This window comes from Hyperolius riggenbachi, chromosome 5, assembly GCF_040937935.1.
Source record: "Hyperolius riggenbachi isolate aHypRig1 chromosome 5, aHypRig1.pri, whole genome shotgun sequence".
NCBI lineage: Eukaryota > Metazoa > Chordata > Amphibia > Anura > Hyperoliidae > Hyperolius > Hyperolius riggenbachi.
Window position 1 is genome coordinate 354,610,904 of NC_090650.1, and position 25,359 is coordinate 354,636,262.

General features: G+C 44.9%; 1 protein-coding gene across 2 annotated transcripts in view; it reads left to right on the forward strand.

The window, feature by feature from the left end:
- Positions 1 to 25,359, forward strand: part of LOC137517768 (NXPE family member 1-like) — a 197,718-nt gene that overhangs the window by 124,429 nt on the left and 47,930 nt on the right. For both annotated transcript variants that reach the window (XM_068234798.1, XM_068234799.1), the window contains exon 6: positions 22,614 to 22,832. In XM_068234798.1, the coding sequence (XP_068090899.1) occupies positions 22,614 to 22,832 (219 nt within the window). The remainder of the gene's footprint in view (positions 1 to 22,613; positions 22,833 to 25,359) is intronic.

Below are 25,359 nucleotides of genomic sequence, written 5' to 3' on the forward strand. Positions count from 1 at the left end.
GCCCGCATTGTCCTCCTCCTCCTGACTCAGTCGCTTCCACCAATGTACTCTGTCTGCATTATATCACTGCCCGGGTCACCGGGTGCATTTAATTTTTTGGCCAGCACTATGACGCTGTGCTGCTGCTACTACTACCACCAGTATGTTGCCATGGTCCTTCTGTGCTGCTGCTGCTGAACTGACCGCCCGCATTGTCTTCCTCCTCCTGACTCAGTCGCTTCCACCAATGTACTCTGTCTGCGTTATATCACTGCCCGGGTCACCGGGTGCATTTAATTTTTTGGACAGCACTATGACGCTGTGCTGCTGCTACTACTACCACCAGTATGTTGCCATGGTCCTTCTGTGCTGCTGCTGCTGAACTGACCGCCCGCATTGTCCTCCTCCTCCTGACTCAGTCGCTTCCACCAATGTACTCTGTCTGCGTTATATCAATGCCCGGGTCACCGGGTGCATTTAATTTTTTGGCCAGCACTATGACGCTGTGCTGCTGCTACTACTACCACCAGTATGTTGCCATGGTCCTTCTGTGCTGCTGCTGCTGAACTGACCGCCCGCATTGTCCTCCTCCTCCTGACTCAGTCGCTTCCACCAATGTACTCTGTCTGCGTTATGTCACTGCCCGGGTCACCGGGTGCATTTAATTTTTTGGCCAGCACTATGACGCTGTGCTGCTGCTACTACTACCACCAGTATGTTGCCATGGTCCTTCTGTGCTGCTGCTGCTGAACTGACCGCCCGCATTGTCCTCCTCCTCCTGACTCAGTCGCTTCCACCAATGTACTCTGCCTGCGTTATGTCACTGCCCGGGTCACCGGGTGCATTTAATTTTTTGGCCAGCACTATGCCGCTGTGCTGCTGCTACTACTACCACCAGTATGTTGCCATGGTCCTTCTGTGCTGCTGCTGCTGAACTGACCGCCCGCATTGTCCTCCTCCTCCTGACTCAGTCGCTTCCACCAATGTACTCTGTCTGCATTATATCACTGCCCGGGTCACCGGGTGCATTTAATTTTTTGGCCAGCACTATGACGCTGTGCTGCTGCTACTACTACCACCAGTATGTTGCCATGGTCCTTCTGTGCTGCTGCTGCTGAACTGACCGCCCGCATTGTCTTCCTCCTCCTGACTCAGTCGCTTCCACCAATGTACTCTGTCTGCGTTATATCACTGCCCGGGTCACCGGGTGCATTTAATTTTTTGGACAGCACTATGACGCTGTGCTGCTGCTACTACTACCACCAGTATGTTGCCATGGTCCTTCTGTGCTGCTGCTGCTGAACTGACCGCCCGCATTGTCCTCCTCCTCCTGACTCAGTCGCTTCCACCAATGTACTCTGTCTGCGTTATATCAATGCCCGGGTCACCGGGTGCATTTAATTTTTTGGCCAGCACTATGACGCTGTGCTGCTGCTACTACTACCACCAGTATGTTGCCATGGTCCTTCTGTGCTGCTGCTGCTGAACTGACCGCCCGCATTGTCCTCCTCCTCCTGACTCAGTCGCTTCCACCAATGTACTCTGTCTGCGTTATATCACTGCCCGGGTCACCGGGTGCATTTAATTTTTTGGCCAGCACTATGACGCTGTGCTGCTGCTACTACTACCACCAGTATGTTGCCATGGTCCTTCTGTGCTGCTGCTGCTGAACTGACCGCCCGCATTGTCCTCCTCCCCCTGACTCAGTCGCTTCCACCAATGTACTCTGTCTGCCTTATATCACTGCCCGGGTCACCGGGTGCATTTAATTTTTTGGCCAGCACTATGACGCTGTGCTGCTGCTACTACTACCACCAGTATGTTGCCATGGTCCTTCTGTGCTGCTGCTGCTGAACTGACCGCCCGCTTTGTCCTCCTCCTCCTGACTCAGTCGTTTCCACCAATGTACTCTGTCTGCGTTATATCACTGCCCAGGTCACCGGGTGCATTTAATTTTTTGGCCAGCACTATGACGCTGTGCTGCTGCTACTACTACCACCAGTATGTTGCCATGGTCCTTCTGTGCTGCTGCTGCTGAACTGACCGCCCGCATTGTCCTCCTCCTCCTGACTCAGTCGCTTCCACCAATGTACTCTGTCTGCGTTATATTACTGCCCGGGTCACCGGGTGCATTTAAATTTTTGGCCAGCACTATGACGCTGTGCTGCTGCTACTACTACCACCAGTATGTTGCCATGGTCCTTCTGTGCTGCTGCTGCTGAACTGACCGCCCGCATTGTCCTCCTCCTCCTGACTCAGTCGCTTCCACCAATGTACTCTGTCTGCGTTATATCACTGCCCGGGTCACCGGGTGCATTTAATTTTTTGGACAGCACTATGACGCTGTGCTGCTGCTACTACTACCACCAGTGTGTTGCCATGGTCCTTCTGTGCTGCTGCTGCTGAACTGACCGCCCGCATTGTCCTCCTCCTCCTGACTCAGTCGCTTCCACCAATGTACTCTGTCTGCGTTATATCACTGCCCGGGTCACCGGGTGCATTTAATTTTTTGGCCAGCACTATGATGCTGTGCTGCTGCTACTACTACCACCAGTATATTGCCATGGTCCTTCTGTGCTGCTGCTGCTGAACTGAACGCCCGCTTTGTCCTCCTCCTCCTCCTGACTCAGTCGCTACCACGGTACCACCAATGTAATCTGTCTGCGTTATATCACTGCCCGGGTCACCGGGTGCATTTAATTTTTTGGCCAGCACTATGACACTGTGCTACTACTACTACCACCAGTATGTTGCCATGGTCCTTCTGTTCTGTGCTGCTGAACTGACTGCCCGCATTGTCCTCCTCCTCCTGACTCAATCGCTTCCACCAATGTACTCTGTGTGCGTTCACACTGCCCGGGTCACCGGGTGCATTTAATTTTTTGGCCAGCACTATGACGCTGTGCTGCTACTACTACCACCAGTATGTTGCCATGGTCCTTCTGTGCTGCTGAATTGACTGCCCGTATTGTCCTCGTCCTCCTGACTCACTCGCTTCCACCAATGTACTCTGTCTGCGTTCACACTGCCCGGGTCACCGGGTGCATTTAATTTTTTGGCCAGCACTATGACGCTGTGCTGCTACTAGTCTACCAGTATGTTGCCGTGGTCCTTCTGTGCTGCTGAACTGACCGGCCGCATTGTCCTTCTCCTGACTCAGTCGCTACCACCACTGCACTCTGCGTTCACACTGCCCGTGTCCACTGACAACTCTGCTGCGATGTCATTGCTAATTGCTGCAAAATAAAATAAAATAAAATAAAAAAAAAATTACAAAAACCTCTCTGGGGCCTTTTTGGCGTCAGCCACTCATCCTCCTCCAGCGGTACCTTCGCCGCCAAGTGCCATTGGAACTTGCCTTCACCTCTTTGATTGCTTAACGCGTATATCCCTTTTTAAAACCACGTATTACCAATTAATAGCCCCATTTACAGTGGTGATTTGTCTTTAAAAGCCATTAAAAAAAAAAAAATTGGGGGGAATTTTTATGTTGAAGTTATGTTGCCCCTTATCACCTTGATAATCCATGCAATTTGGGGGATTGTAGCATGTATGGGGGCTTTGATATTAACGTTTAAAGAAAATCCGCCTCCGGGCGGGAATCCACGCGTGATTACGCCATTCACGGCAGAAAATCCGCGTGGTTGCGTGGACGCGGACGAAAATCCGCATGCGTCGGGGCCGAATGCGGATTTTTTTTTGCAACCACGCGTTTTGCCGAATTCGTGGATGAGGCACATCCGAGCATCATTGGCGGCGGGGAGGGGGGAAATATCCCCCCCCTCCCTCACCTGGGTCCCCCTCCTTCTGCCTCTCTTCTCCCCCCAAAAATGCGGGCAGCGGGCCGGGGGCAGTGGGCAGCGAGCAGGCTAGCGCGGAGAATACTAACGTTACTTCCGCGTATCAGCCTGGAACGCTGCGTCGCCATCACGTGCCTCTTCTGCGCCTCCAATCATTGGAGGCGCAGTAGAGGCACATGACGGCGACGCAGCGTTCCAGGCTGATACGCGGAAGTAACGTGAGTATTCTCCGCGCCAGCCGGCTCGCTGCCCACTGCCCCCGGCCCGCTGCCCGCATTTTTGGGGGGAGAAGAGAGGCAGAAGGAGGGGACCCAGGTGAGGGAGGGGGGGATATTTCCCCCCTCCCCGCCGCTATCCCTGCTGTCACCCCTCCTTCTAGCTACACAGGGGGGGGGAGCACTATACTACCTAAACTGGGGGCCACTATACTACCTAAACTGGGGGCCACTATTCTACCTAAACTGGGGGCCACTATACTAGCTATACAGGGGGCCACAATACTGGGGGCAGCTAAACGGGGGGCCACTATACTAGCTACACTGGGGGCATCTATGGGGGCCACTATATTACCTATACTGGGGGGGGGGCACCATACCAGCTACAATGGAGGCAACTATACTATCTAAACTGTGGGCCACTATACTAGCTATACTGGGGCAACTATGGGGGCCACTATACTAGCTATACTGGAGGGCAGCTGTACGGGGGCCACTATACTAGCTACACTGGGGGCAGCAACACTACCTACATTGGGGGCAGCAGCTATGCTGCCTATCCTGGGGGCAACTATACTAGCTGAATTGGGGCAACTATACTACCTTCACTGGGGGCAACTAGCTACCTATACTGGGGGCAACTGCTAGCTACCTGGGGGGGTGCTTTGGGTGTTGAAGCACCCCTTAAAATTCTCCACGCACCCCCCAGCGTGAACTGACTTTCGGCATCTAATAGATGCCGTATCAGTTCACCGCAGCGGCAGAGCAGGGCTATAGTAAAATGTCCGAAGCCCTGCTCTGGAGACTTTGGGAGTTGCTGGCTGCAGAGGATCGTGGGAGCTGCGCACTGGACGGAGGCCAGAACAGGAGCTCTGCTGCAGGTGAGTAAATGTTTTTTTGTTTTTTTTTATTTATATTAGCAGCCATATTCTGGCTTGAAGGAGGAAGTGCTCCATAGCAAGGCTTGCAACGCGTCTTTTAGGACGCTCGTGAAACGCTGGGCAGAGAGCGGCGTTATGGGTAATTAACCACGCCACATCTAGCCACGGCAATTAAAGTTGTTTCTGGCCATGTCCATCCCTTCATGACCGCCATGTACCCATCCTCTGATGGCTACTTCCAGTAAGATAATGCACCATGTCACAAAGCTCAAATCATTTCAAATTGGTTTCTTAAACATGACAAGGAGTTCACTGTACTAAATGGCCCCCACAGTCAACAGATCTCAACCCAATACAGCAACTTTTGGATGTGATGGAACGGGAGCTACGTGCCCTGGATGTGCATCACACAAATCTCCATCAACCGCAAGATGCTATCCTATCAATATGGGCCAACATTTCTAAAGAATGCTTTCAGCACCCAGTTGAATCAATGCCACATAGAATTAAGGCAGTTCTGAAGGTGAAAGGGGGGTCAAACACCATATTAGTATGGTGTTCCTAATAATCCTTTAGGTGAGTGTATAAACATATATTAGAAATTATAACGTATGTATATAAAATATACATTAGACAACCACAATTAAAAGTGTACCAGAGACGGATAATATGCAGGAGAAGTGTGCCCTGTACGTATCTCTTCAGCGGCTGCTGGAGAGATACTGAAATAGCGTACCGTATATACTCGAGTATAAGCCGAGTTTTTCGGTCAACAAAATGGGTCAAGTGGGGGTCTCATGGAGTGCCAATCCTGTATATGCTGGCAGATTTGTGCAGGCGGAAATTCAGTGAGGTGAGGGTTCCCCCCTTCCACCCAGCAGAGTGGAACAGACTTGAGCTAACCGCCGACAGGCACGCTAGTTTGCCCAGCCTTACGAGTTTCCCCGCAGATCCCCAAACCTCCCACCGGGCAGAGAACGGAGTGGTACAGTATTCTCAGGTTGTGTCCTCTCCCTCCGGCATAAGCAAACCCCAGTACAGTGGAAGTTTTCACTAACCGGTCCCCGCCATCAGGATTCCTCTGCATACCTGTCACCGTCTCACTCATATGACGCCCTCTTGCAGTGAAGCGCTACTTCACTACAAAAAAGCTGCGATCTCTGTCCAGACTTTACTACAGCAAATCATTTTAACATATCAGGTTTTTTAAGTTCTAGTTTCCACTATATAAATGTTACATATCACTGGTATCATGATTTTACTATAAAATATATTTGTTATTCCTCAGGAACCAGTAGATAGGAAAAGAAAGATTCTTGCCCATTCCTCACTAGAACACTGCTGTGGCACCATAGGGTGCTGTAAAATGCACAGTAGATCATCCATCAACATTTGGACATTGTGGATTTCAGCACAATAGATTTGACTCCATGCCTGTCGGCATTGGAACACAGCAATGGCAACTGCACGTATTTCCAATCCGATGCCTATCGTAATCATCAGCTTGATTTGGATTATTGAGGTCCTGTCTGGGATTTTCAGGAAAGCTGTCAGTAGGAGTATCTTGCCCACTTCTCCTCCTCATCTCTGTGTGCAACAAATCGATCTACAAACAAAAATTGGAGCTTACTATATATATAATGTTAATCATATTTATATACTGTAATAATTTGGTATTTACTAATATCTGATATTATTTTGTCTTAATGTGGCACATAGTACAATTGTAGTCAAAACAATCACTTGTACAACAGACAAGGTTTGAATACTCTGTCTTGTGGCTTCTGTATCAAACTTTTTTTTACCACAGTCTATGTGCACCTTTGTTCATACTGGCTGTACAGGTGAGACATTCTACTACTATTATAATACACAGTTGCCATGTTTGCCTATTCCTGGCTATCTATACTGGCTACACCTATTCCTGGGTACCTATAATGTTTACACCTATTCTGGCTATCTGCTGGCTGCACCTATTCTCACTATGTACTGGCTGCATCTATTACTGGCTATCTATACTGGCTGCACCTATTCCTTGCTAGCTATACTGTTCTGGCTGCATTCATTCCTGACTATCTGTATTGGCTGCACATATTCCTGAATACCTATACTGTCTGAACCTATTACTGGTTATCTATACTAGCTGCACCTATTCCTGGCTAGCTATACTGTTCTTGCTGCATTGATTCTTGGCCCCTGGAAAAATAAGGAGGGAGTAAGTAAACACTAGGGCTGAATTCAATGAAATCATTGTTGCCATTTCATCCATAGATAAGTTGTCCTCTTGGTTCCCTAAGGTACTTGTTGCTTCATTAGACGCTGCCATTTTTGCTGTACAAAGTTATCTAAATAGAAAAGGATATACTACTACTAATAATTTGCAATAACATTTTTTAATTTTATTAAAAATGATCATATTCATGGTCAAGTCTGCAATTAGCAAATTGCAGACGTTTTGCCAATCGTAAAACAATTTTCCATTACTTATTTAGAAAATAGGCTAAACACCCAACAATTTGCATTGCACATTACAGCCACACATTAGACTGAGAGCTAGGTATAGGTGCATATTACAGACACACATTAGACTGGGAGCTAGGTATAGGTGCCCCCGGTGTAAGTAACCAAGTATTGGTTCATGCAGTAAAGGTGGACAGCTATAGGTGCAACTGGGTGGTAGAAGGTGGATGACACTGCAGGGAAGGGGGCCGACATCATCACTCCCCTCACTCTCCATGGGCCACCTTCCTGTGCCCCTCTGCAGTGGGTGATTTGGTAGGTAAATGGATGTGACAATTCCATCTTTATGGGCAGCCGGATGCTCTCTTGCTGCCCAATGTCTGTATGACAAGTGAACGCATCATTGAAGAGAAACAGGAAGAAGAGAGGAGACAACTGTTAATAAGGATGGGCGCGTCACATGGAGCAGGTGAGTCATTTTCAAAATGCTACACTGCACAAGCTTTGCAAGGGGGCACAGGAAAGTGGAGCATGGAAAGGAAGGGTGATGTTGGCCACCCACCCAAATTCTGCCAGGCGGGTGTCAACACTTGAGTTTTGAGGACCTTCTTGAAGATGTTGAAGGAGGGGGCTGCCCTAATGGGTGGAGGTAGGAAGTTCCATAGTGTTGAAGCAGCTCTTGAGAAGTCCTGGAGGCGTGCATGGGACTGGGTGATGCTTTGGGCGGTCAGGCGAACTTCATTGGAGGAGCGGAGTGAGCGGATAAGTGTGTACCTCTGAGTAAGATCGTAAATGTAGGTTGGACAGGTTTTGCAGAAAGATTTGTAGGTCATACACTGTATCTTGAATCTGATTCTGGACTGGATAGGAAGCCAGTGGAGGGATTCACAGAGGGGAGCCGCAGTGGTGGAGCGATGGGAGGAGTGCATAATTCTGGCTGCCGCATTCATGATGGACTGCAGCGGGGCTATTCGGTTCGTAGGGAGACCAGAAAGAAGGGCATTGTAGTAGTCAAGGCGGGAAATTATGAGGGCATGGATGAGGAGTTTGGTGGTGGCAGAGGTCAGGAAAGGGAGGATCTTGCAGATGTTACTGAGGTGGAAGATGGACGACTTTGTGAGGTTTTGGATGTGGGGAGTGAAGGAGAGTGCAGAGTCCAGGGTGACACCAAGACAGCGGGCTTGAGAGGTAGGGTGAATGGTAGTGTGGTTAACAGTGACATGCACATCTGAGAAGTTCAGGGATGGCTGGGGTGGAAGGATCATAAATTCAGTTTTGTCTAGATTAAGTTTCATGAACCTAGCGGACATCCAGGAAGAGATGGCTGATAGGCAGGAGGGGACCTTGTCCTTGGTAGTGGTGGATATGTCAGGGGTGTGGAGGTAGATGTGGATGTCATCTGCATACAGATGAAAGTTAAAACCCATGGAGAAGATAACCTTGCCAATGGAGGATGTGTATAGGGAGAACAGTAGGGGGCCAAGGACAGAGCCTTGGGGGACTATATATGCCACCTATGCTAGCTATACTGGGGACTAGGCCTAAACGATTTTAGGAAAAGATTGAATTGCATGATTTCTGCATGAAATTGCGATTTTGATTTGATTCACGATTTTCAATACACAACGATGGATCAGCACACTGATGGCGAGTATGAGTTCCCCCAGTATAGGTAGCCACATATTGGTGCCCCCAGTATAGCTTAGCCATCTATAGGTGCCCCAGGACAGGTTTACCAGTATATAGGTGCCACAGTATAGGTTAGCTAGTGTATAGGTGCCATAGGACAGGATAACCAGTGTATATCTGCCACAGTGTAGGTTAGCCAGTGTATACAGTGGTTTGCAAAAGTATTCATCCCCCTTGAAGTGTTCCACATTTTGTCATATTACTGCCACAAACATGAATTAATTTTATTGAAATTCCACGTGAAAGACCAATACAAAGTGGTGTACATGTGAAAAGTGGACCGAAAATCATACATGATTCCAATTTTTTTTACAAATGAATAACTGCAAAGTGGGGTGTGCGTAATTATTCAGCCCCCTAAGTCAATACTTTGTAGAACCACCTTTTGCTGCGATTACAGCTGACAATCTTTTAGGGTGTGTCTCTACCAGCTTTGCACATCTAGAGACCAAAATACTTTCCTATTCTCCATTGCAAAACAGCTCTAGCTCAGTCAGATTAGAGGGACAGAATTTGTGAACAGCAGTTTTCAGATCTTGCCACAGATTCTCGATTGGATTTAGATCTGGACTTTGACTGGGCCATTCTAACACATGGATATGTTTTGTTTTAAACCATTCCATTGTTGCACTGGCTTTATGTTTAGGGCCTTTATAATATATATATATATATATATATATATATATATATATATATATATATATATACAGTGGGTTGCAAAAGTATTCGGCCCCCTTGAAGTTTTCCACATTTTGTCATATTACTGCCACAAACATGAATCAATTTTATTGAAATTCCACATGAAAGACCAACACAAAGTGGTGTACACGTGAGAAGTGGAATGGAAATCATACATGATTCCAAACATTTTTTACAAATCAATAACTGCAAAGTGGTGTGAGCATAATTATTCGGCCCCCTTTGATCTGAGTGCAGTCAGTTGCCTATAGACATTGCCTGATGAGTGCTAATGACTAAATAAAGTGCACCTGTGTGTAATCTAATGTCAGTACAAATACAGCTGCTCTGTGAGGGCCTCAGAGGATGTCTAAGAGAATATTGGGAACAACAATACTGTGAAGTCCAAAGAACACACAAGACAGGTCAGTGATCAAGTTATTGAGAAATTTAAAGCAGGCTTAGGCTACAAAAAGATTTCCAAAGCCTTGAACATCCCTCGGAGCACTGTTTAAGCGATCATTCAGAAATGGAAGGAGTATGGCACAACTGTTCAGGATCTTCTAAAAAAATTAGCATATTGTGATAAAGTTCATTATTTTCTGTAATGTACTGATAAACATTAGATTTTCATATATTTTAGATTCATTACACACAACTGAAGTAGTTGAAGCCTTTTATTGTTTTTCTTATTGATGATTTTGGCATACAGCTCATGAAAACACAAAACTTCCTATCTCAAGAAATTAGCATATTTCATCCGACCAATAAAAGAAAAGTGTTTTTAAAACAAAAAAAGTCAACCTTCAAATAATTATGTTCAGTTATGCACTCAATACTTGGTTGGGAATCCTTTTGCAGAAATGACTGCTTCAATGCGGTGTGGCATGGAGGCAATCAGACTGTGGCACTGCTCAGGTGTTATGGAGGCCCAGGATGCTTCGATAGCGGCCTTAAGCTCATCCAGAGTGTTGGGTCTTGCGTCTCTCAACTTTCTCTTCACAATATCCCACAGATTCTCTATGGGGTTCAGGTCAGGAGAGTTGGCAGGCCAATTGAGCACAGTAATACCATGGTCAGTAAACCATTTACTAGTGGTTTTGGCACTGTGAGCAGGTGCCAGGTCGTGCTGAAAAATGAAATCTTCATCTCCATAAAGCTTTTCAGCAGATGGAAGCATGAAGTGCTCCAAAATCTCCTGATAGCTAGCTGCATTGACCCTGCCCTTGATAAAACACAGTGGACCAACACCAGCAGCTGACATGGCACCCCAAACCATCACTGACTGTGGGTACTTGACATTGGACTTCAGGCATTTTGGCATTTCCCTCTCCCCAGTCTTCCTCCAGACTCTGGCACCTTGATTTCCGAATGATATGTAAAAGTTGCTTTCATCCGAAAAAAGTACTTTGGACCACTGAGCAACAGTCCAGTGCTGCTTCTCTGTAGTACAGGTCAGGCGCTTCTGCCGATGTTTCTGGTTCAAAAGTGGGTTCATGCTTCCATCTGCTGAAAAGCTTTATGGAGATGAAGATTTCATTTTTCAGCACGACCTGGCACCTGCTCACAGTGCCAAAACCACTGGTAAATGGTTTACTGACCATGGTATTACTGTGCTCAATTGGCCTGCCAACTCTCCTGACCTGAACCCCATAGAGAATCTGTGGGATATTGTGAAGAGAAAGTTGAGAGACGCAAGACCCAACACTCTGGATGAGCTTAAGGCCGCTATCGAAGCATCCTGAGCCTCCATAACACCTGAGCAGTGCCACAGTCTGATTGCCTCCATGCCACACCGCATTGAAGCAGTCATTTCTGCAAAAGGATTCCCAACCAAGTATTGAGTGAATAACTGAACATAATTATTTGAAGGCTGACTTTTTTTGTTTTAAAAACACTTTTCTTTTATTGGACGGATGAAATATGCAAATTTTTTGAGATAGGAATTTTGGGTTTTCATGAGCTGTATGCCAAAATCATCAATAAGAAAAACAATAAAAGGCTTGAACTACTTCAGTTGTGTGTAATGAATCTAAAATATATGAAAGTCTAATGTTTATCAGTACATTACAGAAAATAATAAACTTTATCACAATATGCTAATTTTTTGAGAAGATCCTGTACACCTACCAAGACAAGGCCATCCACCTAAACTCACAGGCCGAACAAGGAGAGCGCTGATCAGAAATGCAGTCAAGAGGCCCATGGTGACTCTGGACGAGCTGCAGAGATCTACAGCTCAGGTGGGAGACTCTGTCCGTAGGACAACTATTAGTCATACACTGTACAAAGTTGGCCTTTATGGAAGAGTGGCAAGAAGAAAGGCATTGTTAACAGAAAGCATAAGAAGTCCCGCTTGCAGTTTGCCACAAGCCATGTGGGGGACACAGCAACCATGTGGAAGAAGGTGCTCTGGTCAGATGAGACCAAAATGGAACTCTTTGGCCAAAATGCAAAACGCTATGTGTGACAGAAAACTAACACTGCACATCACTCTGAACACACCATCCCCGCTGTCAAATATGGTGGTGGCAGCATCATGCTCGGGGGGTGCATCTCTTCAGCAGGGACAGGGAAGCTGGTCAGAGTTGATGGGAAGATGGATGGAGCCAAATACAGGGCAAACTTGAAAGAAAACCTCTTGCAGACTGCAAAAGACTTGAGACTGGGGCGGGGGTTCACCTTCCAGCAGGACAATGACCCTAAACATAAAGCCAGGGCAACAATGGAATGGTTTAAAACATAACATACAGTGGGTTGCAAAAGTATTCGGCCCCCTTGAAGTTTTCCACATTTTGTTACATTACTGCCACAAACATGAATCAATTTTATTGGAATTCAACGTGGAAGACCAATACAAAGTGGTGTACACGTGAGAAGTGGAACGAAAATCATACATGATTCTAAATTTTTTTTTTACAAATAAATAACTGCAAAGTGGGGTGTGCGTAATTATTCGGCCCCCTCAGTCAATACTTTATAGAACCACCTTTTGCTGCAATTACAGCTACCAATCTTTTAGGGTATGTCTCTACCAGCTTTGCACATCTAGAGACTGAAATCCTTGCCCATTCTTCTTTGCAAAACAGCTCCAGCTCAGTCAGATTAGATGGACAGCGTTTGTGAACAGCAGTTTTCAGATCTTGCCACAGATTCTCAATTGGATTTAGATCTGGACTTTGACTGGACCATTCTAACACATGGATACGTTTTGTTTTAAACCATTCCATTGTAGCCCTGGCTTTATGTTTAGGGTCGTTGTCCTGCTGGAAGGTGAACCTCCCCTCCCCAGTCTCAAGTCTTTTGCAGACTCCAAGAGGTTTTCTTCCAGGATTGCCCTGTATTTGGTTCCATCCATCCTCCCATCAACTCTGACCAGCTTCCCTGTCCCTGCTGAAGAGATGCACCCCCAGAGCATGATGCTGCCACCACCATATTTGACAGTGGGGATGGTGTGTTCAGAGTGATGTGCAGTGTTAGTTTTCCGCCACACATAGCGTTTTGCATTTTGGCCAAAAAGTTCCATTTTGGTCTCATCTGACCAGAGCACCTTCTTCCACATGTTTGCTGCGTCCCCCACATGGTTTGTGGCAAACTGCAAACGAGACTTGTTATGCTTTTCCATTAACAATGGCTTTCTTCTTGCCACTCTTTCATAAAGGCCAACTTTGTGCAGTGCATGACTAATAGTTGTCCTATGGACAGATTTCCCCACCTGATCTGTAGATCTCCGCAGCTCGTCCAGAGTCACCATAGGCCTCTTGACTGCATTTCTGATCAGCGCTCTCCTTGCTCGGCATGTGAGTTTAGGTGGACGGCCTTGTCTTGGTAGGTTTACAGTTGTGCCATACTCCTTCCATTTTTGAATGATAGTTTGAACAGTGCTCCGTGGGATGTTCAAGGCTTTGGAAAACCTTTTGTAGCCTAAGCCTGCTTTACATTTCTCAATAACTTTATCTCTGAGCTGTCTGGTGTGTTCTTTGGACTTTATGGTGTTGTTGCTCCCAATATTCTCTTAGACAACCTCTGAGGCCATCACAGAGCAGCTGTATTTGTACTGACATTAGATTACACACAGGTGCACTTTATTTAGTCATTAGCACTCATCAGGCAATGTCTATGGGCAACTGACTGCACTCAGACCAAAGGGGGACGAATAATTACGCACAACCCACTTTGCAGTTATTTATTTGTAAAAAATGTTTGGAATCATTTATGATTTTTGTTCCACTTCTCACGTGTACACCACTTTGTATTAGTCTTCTACGTTGAATTCCAATACAATTGATTCATGTTTGTGGCAGTAATGTGACAAAATGTGGAAAACTTCAAGGGGGCCAAGTACTTTTGCAAGCCACTGTATCTACGTGTTAGAATGGCCCAGTCAAAGTTCAGATCTAAATCCAATCGAGAATCTGTGGCAAGATCTGAAAACTGCTGATCACAAACGCTGTCCATCCAATCTGACTGAGGTGGAGCAGTTTTGCAAAGAAGAATGGGCAAGGATTTCAGTCTCTAGATGTGCAAAGCTGGTAGAGACATACCCTAAAAGACTGGCAGCTGTAATTGCAGTAAAAGGTAGTTCTACAAAGTATTGACTCAGGGGGCCGAATAATTACGCACAATGTTTGGAATCATGTATGATTTCTTTCCACTTCTCACGTGTACACCACTTTGTATTGGTCTTTCACGTGGAATTCCAATAAAATTGATGCATGTTTGTGGCAGTAATGTGACAAAATGTGGAAAACTTCAAGGGGGCCGAATACTTTTGCAACCCACTATATATATATATATATATATATATATATATATATATATATATATATATATAGTGGGTTGCAAAAGTATATATATATATATATATATATATATATATATATATACTAGCTGATTGCCTGGCGTTGCACGGGAATGTATTTGGCTGGTGTTGGCTCCGCCCACTTTTCTAACCCTAACACACAATGACTCAATGGTCTAGTGTAACAATCAATGAATTGGTGGCTGCGGACGAGCAGGGTATGTCCGCAGCCGCCTATGTCCCCTGCACTCACGCACTGTTTCTCCTCTTGGCATCTAGCATGCTGAGAGCAGTCTTATCGCCAGCTCATAGGGTTTCTGTCTCGCGCGGGCGCGCGCGGAGACAGGACCTTTATGCGAGCAGAAGGCACGTCAGTTGACCTGCCGGTCGGCTGACGTCAGGGATGACTCTCGTCGCTCGGATTGGCGGATTCCCAGGTGGGAGTGGCTGAGAGTCTCCCTCTGCTTCTTAAGCCTTCGTTCGGCAGGTGGTCACTGTCTGCTGTTGTGAATACTTTGTGTTAGCGCTCAGACCTTAGACTAGTATCCGGTGTGCTTTGATCTGGGAGGAAACCAGGGATTTCACACAAGACTAGGACTATTGTCATTATTATTGTTTTGATTATCTGTGAATGATTCTGGCTATTCTCTGACTTTGCTTCTGCTTATCCTTCCTGTACTTCTGCCTATCTGACTAGTTGCTAAACATCTGCCTGATTACCGTTTACTCTCCTGCCTCACGATTTTGTACTGTACTTACCTCTCTGTTGCCGAACCTTGCCTGTCTGACCACTCTACTAGCCAGTGGGCCCTCACCACTGGTGAGGTGATTAGTACCTTGCCAGCTCCTCTGGTAAGGACGAGCTTATATTTCTGTATCCTCAGGGCCTGTTCTCACCTGAGCGGGAATCGCACGATTCCAGCTCACGGCAAACCGCTAGCGGTTCTGCAAGAACTGCTACACAATGTAGCGAGTGGCAGTGTTCCCACTGCCGCGGTTGCGGTTAGCGATAACCGCAACCGCGCTGCATGCAGCGGTTTGCCGGCAACGAGCGTTCCGTGATTAGCTGTTGGAGAGGTCAGGTTAAACTACACAGTTGGAGTGCTAATAGTACCTTACCAGCTCCTCTGGTAAGGTCTCGCAGAACTCTTTAAGTACGGTTGCACCAAGCACTTAACACAGTCTCTGGTTAGCTATACTTGCATTATTGGTGATTCTGCAGATCACCACATAATCAGGTATAGAATATAGTATCTGTATTATTGGTGATACTGCAGATCATCCAATAATCAGATGTCTGAGTTGCAGCACCCAACTGTTACACCTAGTTTGTGAGCTTTGCATTGTTTGGCATCAATAATTTTCATTGAAATGAAACAAATCGCATTGGCTATGGCTTCACCCTCTTTTCTGATTTTGAACCCCAGTCACCCAATGACCAACTGTACCAGGTTTTAAGCTTGTGTCCTTAACAGTGCAAGAATGGCAGCAATTGAATATTCCCCTTGAAAAGCAATAAATGAATTTGGATTGGCTTTTGTAGGTTCCACCCTCTTTTATAAATATTAATCCTAGTCACCCAGTGACCAACTGTGCAAAGTTTGAGAACCCTACCGTTAACAGTGTAAGAATGGCTGGAGTTTACATTTTCCCAGTGAAATTTGTATTTGTCTCTGCCCACTGATGACCCAGCATTGACTGGGTATGTATTTGGCTGGTGTTGGCTATGCCCACTTTTTGTAACAGATATTTTGCAAAGTGGTTGTGGAGCACTCCTCAGTTTCCAGAGCGGATGTGCCACGGTATGGCCAGCTGCACCCCGGTCAATCAGATGTATGATACAAGAGAACCGGCACCATCCATTGTATATAGCTCTTTTATTCGCTTGTCAAAAGCATAACAGCAGTCAATGCGACGTTTCAGGGCAGCCGCCCCTTTGTCAAGCTATGCTGTGCAGAAAAACAATCTACAAATGCATCACAGCAAACATATATACCCCAGCAGCATCCCAAAGCAACCTATCACATACTCCCACATCTATCTAACCAATCATAGGGTCTCACTATGTGCGGACCTGATGGGAGACCTGTGCTCCGGTTATGCAATTGGAGGATTCAAACGGAGCTCTACACCTCCCCTCCTACCTCTCCAACGGATGCCCACGTTCCGGCGCACCCCTTGCGCTGAAGCCACTCCCTCCAGGCCGCCGAACCGGCGGACCTGATGGGAAACTGGACAAACGTGACGCGCAGTGCGGAGAAAACTCCGCCCATCTCGTCACCCAGCGACGACAGACGCAGGCGGCGTTGCTAACGCCGCTCGGCGCTGTTGATGTAACTAAGGGGGGCGTCGGCCAAGGCAGCCAATGGGAGGAAATCACCACATTCCTTAACTCTCTGTGCGCCTGACTTTGCATATACTACATATACTACATAGCCACACATAATCTAAAACTCACTGCGGGGGGCGGCCAGAGGTTGAGTGACAGACAATCTAACCTATATCATAAATACAATAGACATAGGAAATAACGAACAGTTCAAAAATCCCAGATCCAGCAATATCCCCATTAAAGGCTGGTACCGCCCACATAAATCATGTAGGCAGCAGCAGCCCTCACTCAGCTCAGACCAGCTCAGATACACATAAGTCTTATTGATAGATTAGGCAGCACAAAATATAACAAAACAGAACAAAAACAAACAAAAGCATATCTCATACGCAGAAGCCAAAAATCAAAAGTCAGAAGCTGGTCACGATGGAACACGAGACCCATTTACTAAAAGTCTTAAATAAATGGCAATAAATCAAATTCTCTATTTAGGCCCCTTGGTTCCATCGTGTCCAGCTTCTTAATCCAATACGCCTCTCTATACAACAGTTTTTTAACTCTGTCCCCTCCTCTCCTTATGGGGCCAACCTGTTCAATGATCATAAACCTCAGTTGACTTACATGATGTTTGGCCTGATAGAAATGATAGGCCACTGCCTGATCAGTTAAGGATTCCCTGATCGCATGTTTATGCGATGACAGTCGTTTTTTTATTTTTTGTGTGGTCTGTCCCACATATAACAGGCCACATGGACATTTCAGTGCATAGACTACGAAACTGGAATCACATGAAAAACATCCATTAACTTTAAATTTAGTACCCCTGTGGGGGTGTACTATATGATCACCCCTAATCACAGAGTTGCAATGGACGCAGTTCATGCACGGAAATGTCCCTCTACGAGTGGATCTAATACAATCCGTAGAACTAGTGTCTGCATGAACTAAACGATCACGCAGATTAGGGGCCCTCTTATAGGAAATAAGTGGAGGATCTTTTGTATCATACACTTTTTGTAACAGTAACAGACAATTACTTAATTACTCAATGACCAAATTTGTGAGCTTTGCAGTCTTTGGCATCAATAATTTGCATTGAAATGAAACAAATCTGATGGGCTGTTTGTGTCTCCACCCCTTTTATGAATTTGAACCCCAGTCACCCAATTCATAACTGTACCCAGTTTGGGGCTTGTGCAATTAACAGTGCAAGAATGACAGTAATGAAATATTTCCCTTGAAAATCAATAGATGAATTTTGATTGGCTTTTGTAGGCTCTATCCACTTTTATGAATAATAGCTGATGAATCGGCGTTGCCCGGGTATGTATTTGGCTGGTGTTAGCTCCGGCCACTTTTTCTAACCCTAACACACAAATACTCAATGACCAAGTTTGTGAGCTTTGGAGTCTTTGTCATCAATAATTTGTAGATTCCCATAGAAATTAAACAAATCAGATTGGCTATTTGTGGCTCTGCCCCTCTCCAGCATTTGAACCCCAGTCACCCAATGACCAACTGTAGCAGGTTTGAGGCATCTGTTAATAACAGAGCAAAAATGGAAGCAATTTAAATATTCCCCTGGAAAATCAACAGGTGAATTTTGATTGGCTATTATAGGCTCCACCCACTTCCCATCATATTATTCTCAGTCACCCAGTGACCATCTGGGCAAAGTTTGAGAACCCTTGCCATAAACAGTGTAAGAATGGCTGCAGTGTATATTTTCCTAGTGAAATTTGTTTTTGGCTTCACCCACTTTTTGTAACCTTGACACACAGTCACTCAATGACCAAGTTTGTGACCTCTGGGGTCCTTGGCATCAATAATTTGCAATTTACCAGTGAGATGAAACAAATATGATTGGCTATTTGTAGCTCCACCCCTTTTCTGAATTTGAACCCCAGTGACCCAATGACCAACTGTACCAGGTTTGAGGCTTGTGCCATTAACAGTGCAAGAATGGCAGCAATTTAAATATTCCCATTGAAAATCAACAGGTGAATTTTGATTTTCCTTTTAGGCTCCACCCACTTTTCTGAATATTAATCCCAGTCACCCAGTGACCAAGTTTTCAACTTTTGGGCTTCTGCCATCAAAATTGTGTGAATTGAAGGAGTTTATCCAGTAAGGTAATCTGATTGGCTGTTTGTGGCTCCACCTTTTTAGTGTATTTGAACCCCAGCCATTTCATGAGCGACTGTAGCTGGTTTGAGGCTTCTGCCATTATTAGTGGCAGCAGTTTCAATATTTCCCTTAAAAATCAATAGGTGAATTATTTTTGGCTGTTGTAGGCTCCACCAACATTTCTGAATATTAATCCCAGTCATCCATTGACCAACTGTGTCACGTTTGAGAACCCTGCCAATAACAGAATGGCTGAAATCAATCTAACAAATCTGATTAGCTGTTTGTGGCTCAGCCCCTTTAGTGAATTTGGACCCCAGTCACCTATCAGGTAAGAGGCATCTGCCATTAACAGTGTAAGAATGGTAGTAATGTAAATATTACCCTTGAAAATCAATAGGTGAAATTTGATTGGCTGTTGTTGGCGTTACCCACATTTCTGAATATTAATCCCAGTCACCCAGTGGCCCACTGTGTCAAGTTTGGGAACCCTGCCATTAACAGTTTGGGAACCCTGCCATTAACAGTGTAAGAATGGCTGCAGTTTATATTTTCCCCTGGAATAAAATGTAGTTGTTGGCTCCGCCCACTTTTTCTAACCTTAACATACAGTCACTCAATAACCAAGTTTATGATCTTTGGGCTTTTGGTATCAATAATTTGTATATTCCCATTGAAATTAAACAAATCTGGTTGGCTATTTGTGGCTCTGTCCCCTTTCTGAATTTGAACCCCGGTCACCCAGTGACTAACAGTACCAGGTTTGAAGCATCTGCTATTAACAGTGCAAGAATGGCAGCAATGTAAATATTCCCTTTGAAAATCAACAGGTGAATTTTAATTGGCTGTTGTAGGCTCCACCCACTCTCTTAAATATTCATCCCATTCACCCAGTGACCAACTGTGCAAAGTTTGAGAACCCTGCCAGTATTGTGTAAGAAAGGATGCAGTTTATATTTTCCTAGTGAACTTTATTTTTGGCTCCACCCACTTTTTGTGAGCTGTCAGGTTCCTAGCATCAAAAATGTGTGAATAGAAGCAGTTTATCCACCAAGAAAGTCTGATTGGCTGTTTGTGGCCCCACCCCTTTAGTGAATTTGGACCCCAGTCACCCAATGACCGACTGTAGCAAGTTTGAAGCCTCTGCGTGCCATTAACAGTGTAAGAATGGCAGCAGTTTTAATATTACCCTTGAAAATCAATACGTGACTTTTGCTTGGCTGTTGTAGGCTCCACCCACTTTCCTGAATATTAATCTCATTCACCCAGTGACCAAGTTTGCCAAGTTTGAAAATCCTGCGATTAACAGTGTAAGAATGGCTGCAGTTTACATTTTTCCATTTAAACTGAATGTCTGAAATTTCATTGACTGTTTTATGCTCCGCCCACTTTTCCGGGATTTGTAACCTCGGTCACCAAGTGACCAACTGTGCCAAGTGTGGGGACTCTTGCTCAATTACTGTAAGAATGGCAGCCTTTTCCATTTTTTCCATTCACTTAAATGGGTGGAATCTGATTGGCTGTTTGTAGCTCCGCCCAGGTGTGCAGGGGGGACGCGAAACCCCCAGAACATATCATCCCAGGTAGTAAGGGATCTGTATACCAACACACACACACACGCACGCACGCACGCACGCATGCACACACACACACACACACACACACAATTTTATATATATAGATTAATGAGTGCACAGATATATAAATCATTTTTGATGGTGCTTATGATAGTTCTATAGATTGTGGTGGTTAGGATAGTTTGGAGATTGTTAGAGCGGCCAAGATTACCTGGGGTATTGATTTTCTGCCTGCTGCTGCTGCTCGTTCCAGCCCAGGTTGGATGAATCCAGGTCGGGTTTGGCCGCAGAGGGAGGATGACGTCACCGGCTCTCCTCAGCGTAGCCGCGCGTGCACAGTAGGACTCACAGCACTGCACATGCATCCCCCAAACTAGGCTTGTGTGCTGAGTAGCACGGAAGAGCAGCAATCCTAGACAAGAATGATTAGAGCTGCTCATGACCAAGAAGAAGAAGGGTATGAGGCGGTGGCCATCTTGAATTTAATCCGGGGGAAAAATGTAAAGAAAAACGTTCTAAGGCACACCAGAGCGGCGAAAATAGTGGTAAGAGGATTTCCTCATCAAAAGCAATTGAATGATATGTTTATTGTGTGTGTAATGTTCATCTCTGGTTCCCTTTAAGCCTTTTATTTTAAAGAGAAACCGTAACAAATGTAAAGTCATGCATTTTGGTCGTACCAATGGTCTAGCACCATACAAAAGAAATGGGATACAGTTGGGGACATCAAACTTGGAGAAGGACTTAGGAGTACTCATCGACAACAAGTTAAATAATCGTACTCAATGCCAAGCCGCTGCAGCTAAAACTAACAAAATTTTGGGATGCATTAAAAGGGAAATAAAAACTTGAGATGCTAGCATAATATTGCCCCTGTTTAACTCTCTAGTAAGGCCACATCTGGAATATGGAATTCAGTTCTGGGCACTACATTGCAAAAAAGATATTGCAGTTTTAGAGCAGGTGCAGAGACGAGCAACAAAATTGATACGTGGGATGGAAGGTCTCACTTACCAAGAAAGGTTAGATAAACTGGGTTTTTTTAGTCTAGAGAAAAGACGCCTTAGAGGAGATCTAATTAACATGTATAAATACATTAGAGGGCAATATAATAGCTTGGCGAATGAGCTTTTTGTCCCTAGGCCTTCTCAAAGGACTAGAGGACATGATCTGCGCATGGAGGAAAAACGTTTTAGCCATTTATTTAGGAAAGGGTTCTTTACAGTAAGAGTGATTAAGATGTGGAATGCATTGCCACAGGAAGTCGTTATGGCAAACTCTATACCTGCATTTAAAGGGGGCTTAGATGCTTTCCTTGCGTTTGAAAGACATCCATGGCTACAATTACTAGGTAATGCCTAATGATGTTGATCCAGGGATTTTATCTGATTGCCATCTAGAGTTGGGAAGGAATTTTTCCCTTTTGGGGCTAATTGGACCATGCCTTGTAAGGTTTTTTTTCGCCTTCCTCTGGATCAACAGGGATATGTGAGGGAGCAGGCTGGAGTACTTTGTACTGGTTGAACTCAATGGACGTATGTCTTTTTTCAACCAAAATAACTATGTAACTATGTAACTAATAATTGAACTTCATCCCAATCAGTAGCTGATACCCTCTTTCCCATGAGAAATCTATTCCTTTTCTCAAACGGATCATTAGGGGGCTCTGAATGGCTGATTTTGTGGTGAAACCCCTCCCACAGTGTGATGTCAGCGCCTCACAGCTCTGAGATCCTGACATCACACTTTGGGAGCCTTGTTGCATTGTGGGAAATAAGAGCTGTTTCCAACTGCAAAAAAAGCAAGCAGCAGCTACTTCCACTGACATCACCTGCCAGCAGTAAAAATGTCACCAATGTGATACATATCAGAATGTAAATCAGGGAGAGGAAAGATTTTACAATGGAAAAACACTGACTAAATCATTTATGCATAGTTATTGTAAAAACGAACTTTTACTACATTATTTTCACTGGAGTTCCTCCTTAAAGTGCTTCAAATTGGTTTTATCAATGAACTGTCTGTACTTGCTTTGCTATTGATATTTGCCTGAAATATGTCTTGCTTTTCTAAGATTCAAATTCCAAGACAAAGGAAAGATGTAAAACAGGAGGGAAATTAGAATACCCCAGTGGATATTTCAAAGACAACATCTGGTATCCAAAGAACTGCAGCATGCAGACCTACCACAGTGCAGAGGAATTAAACTCCTGCATGAAAGGAAAGTTCTTCTACATGTTCGGGGACTCAACCATGCATCAGTTGATGACCTACTTTGAAGCAAAGTTGAACAGTAAGTGTTACATTCCAAATTTTATACAAAAATTATTGTTGCACCAAAACAGTTTGTGCAAAGCTACAGACTATCAAGTTTTAAGTATTTTTCACAATTTTAGCAGTAAAGTGGAAGTCTTTCCAGTATACAGAAATATGTATAGGTGCTGATAAAGGCCAGGAACTCAAGTCAGACTCAACCATCCCAGTACCGCTCTGTTGAGTTGCATGGAACCTGACCGCTTTAGACAAGCAAATAAACTAGTAATCCCTGCAGCAATTGTGGCCAGGAAACTTATAGCAAAATCCTGGAAGAACCCCGAAGCTCCCAGTATGGAAGAGTGGATATGGATGATGTCAGATTTTTTGCAAGGTGGCGAGGGCAGTGTAGAAGATGCTGGCACCAACAAACAAATGGAGGAATGGAAAATTGCATGGGAAAAAATAAGTAACATATAATATGTAATTGAGTATTTGAGGTGGAGGGGATGAGGAGAAAAGAACCAAATAACCACTATATTACCAACTGAAATTGTAAGGATAAATGGATGGATGAATGTGCAGATGCATAGATATATGTTGAAGTATAGAAGGCACTTATATGAATGTGTATGAAAGGTGAAATAAGAGTAATTGCTTTGCTTCTCAGCTTAGATATGTGACCTGTTTGTGCATGAGGCCTGTCCCCTCCATTGGCTTGGTATCGGCCCTGATGGCTCATGCATGGAGGGCATGTCCATAAAATAAGTAGGTGGTCGGAAAGGGATATTAACCACTTAAAGTTAAGATGGGTAGGTGGAGTTTGTTTTTTGCTGGTGCTTGTGTTTTTTTTTTTATTTGTTTTTCTTACTTTCTTTTTTCTCTCTCTTACTATAATTAGTTTGACCTGAGCCACTGGTGGAATATTTGATATATTGTAGTGATGATGGAGTGAGGGAGGGGGCGAGGAGAGGAAAGAAAATCAAACTATGATGCAGACCTGAGACCCACGTATGATGGCTTCACAGCTGTCACATGGTCATATCTGGGTCACATACCGGCTGAGTTTGAAAAAAAAAAAAAAAAGACTCAACCATTTGTGGTTACCAGCATGGAACTCTTATAGCCAAAGAATAATTCTAAAAGTGAAGATTTCACACAATGCTGAAAACATACCAGTATAATATATAGATGTGGGTAATGATTGTAGGTCATCCAAACTGCACTTCCTAATCCTAGGATGGATACACTATACACATCCAATCTTGATTGTCCAGTTTTACCACTTCCATGTAGTATGAGAGCTTACCTACATAATCTGTTCATAGTGTTCAAAATCTGGTGGCCCCCATACTAAACTGAAGTGTTTAAATTGGCCAATCAAAATTGTATGTGTCTATGCATAAAGGAGCCCACTTATGACACAATCTTGATTGTACAATTTTACCAAATCTATGTAGAAGCAGGGTAAGAAGAGTGAATACACTTTGAATGGATACTTTAGTTAGTCCCTCATATTACATAAAAGTGGTAAGGTTGTATGCTCCATCTGAGGGCCTTCAGCAATTTTTGCTCAACCTGGTCTAGCAAGATTTCCACCCACAGGGAGGGGAAGCTTGTCGTGACACATGACTTTAATGTCCCCCTTGATCAATCTTCCTTTACAACAATTCCAAAAACCGGTGCACAGGTCCCTTTAAATAAGCTTAGTTCACCTCAGAAGCATTGGAGGGAAGGCAGGTTGACATTCTCAACATAAGCAAAAAATTCCAAAACAACTCACTGAACTATATGCAAAAACACTTTATTGTAGGAAAATCATTGCAACCAACCCATTAAATAACCCCCCAAACCCTCAAAAACAAATAGGACCTGGGCAATACACACACTGGAGTACTCCTAGTGCACACGAACACTCTCATAACCCACACACATCAGATCTGAATCGGCCGATCCATGAAAAACATAATGCTGTGGCACTCTGATATTGAAAGTTCTATAATGTGAAGCTTGAATCAAAAGAAGGAGGCATCCCCGTCATTCATCACACAAGCAACAGCCATTTTTTGAAAGATACAGAGTCCCTCCATATAGGGTTATATAAACATGCTTCTCAAAAGTTCTCAGTTCAGGCAATTCCTCAAAAACACAGCTGTGCGACCTTACCGGAACCCTTTTGTGCCGTTCACGGCATCTGTTGTGTCCGTCCACCGGCTAACTGGTAAAAGCGTACCTTGTCTTGTTGTGCCAGGTATTCGGTCCACTAGATGCTTTCCGCGGTGTCCCGTGGTTCACAGGTACCTGTGTGAGAGGTTGGATTCGCCACAACTTGCCCACTCAGAGCATGAGAGCTGTAACTCATGTGCTGCACCAGGACGTAACTCCAGCCCAGCGTCCTAGAGTCCCGCCCACATACGCGTTACGCCTACTATGACGTAGGCTTCATCAGTGTATTGGCGCTGTGTATCAATCTTCCTTCTCTGTCTCTATACTCAGGTCCAGGGGCATAACTAGAAATCACGGGGCCCCCCTGCAAAAATTTAGATGCCAATTCCCCCCGGGGCCTG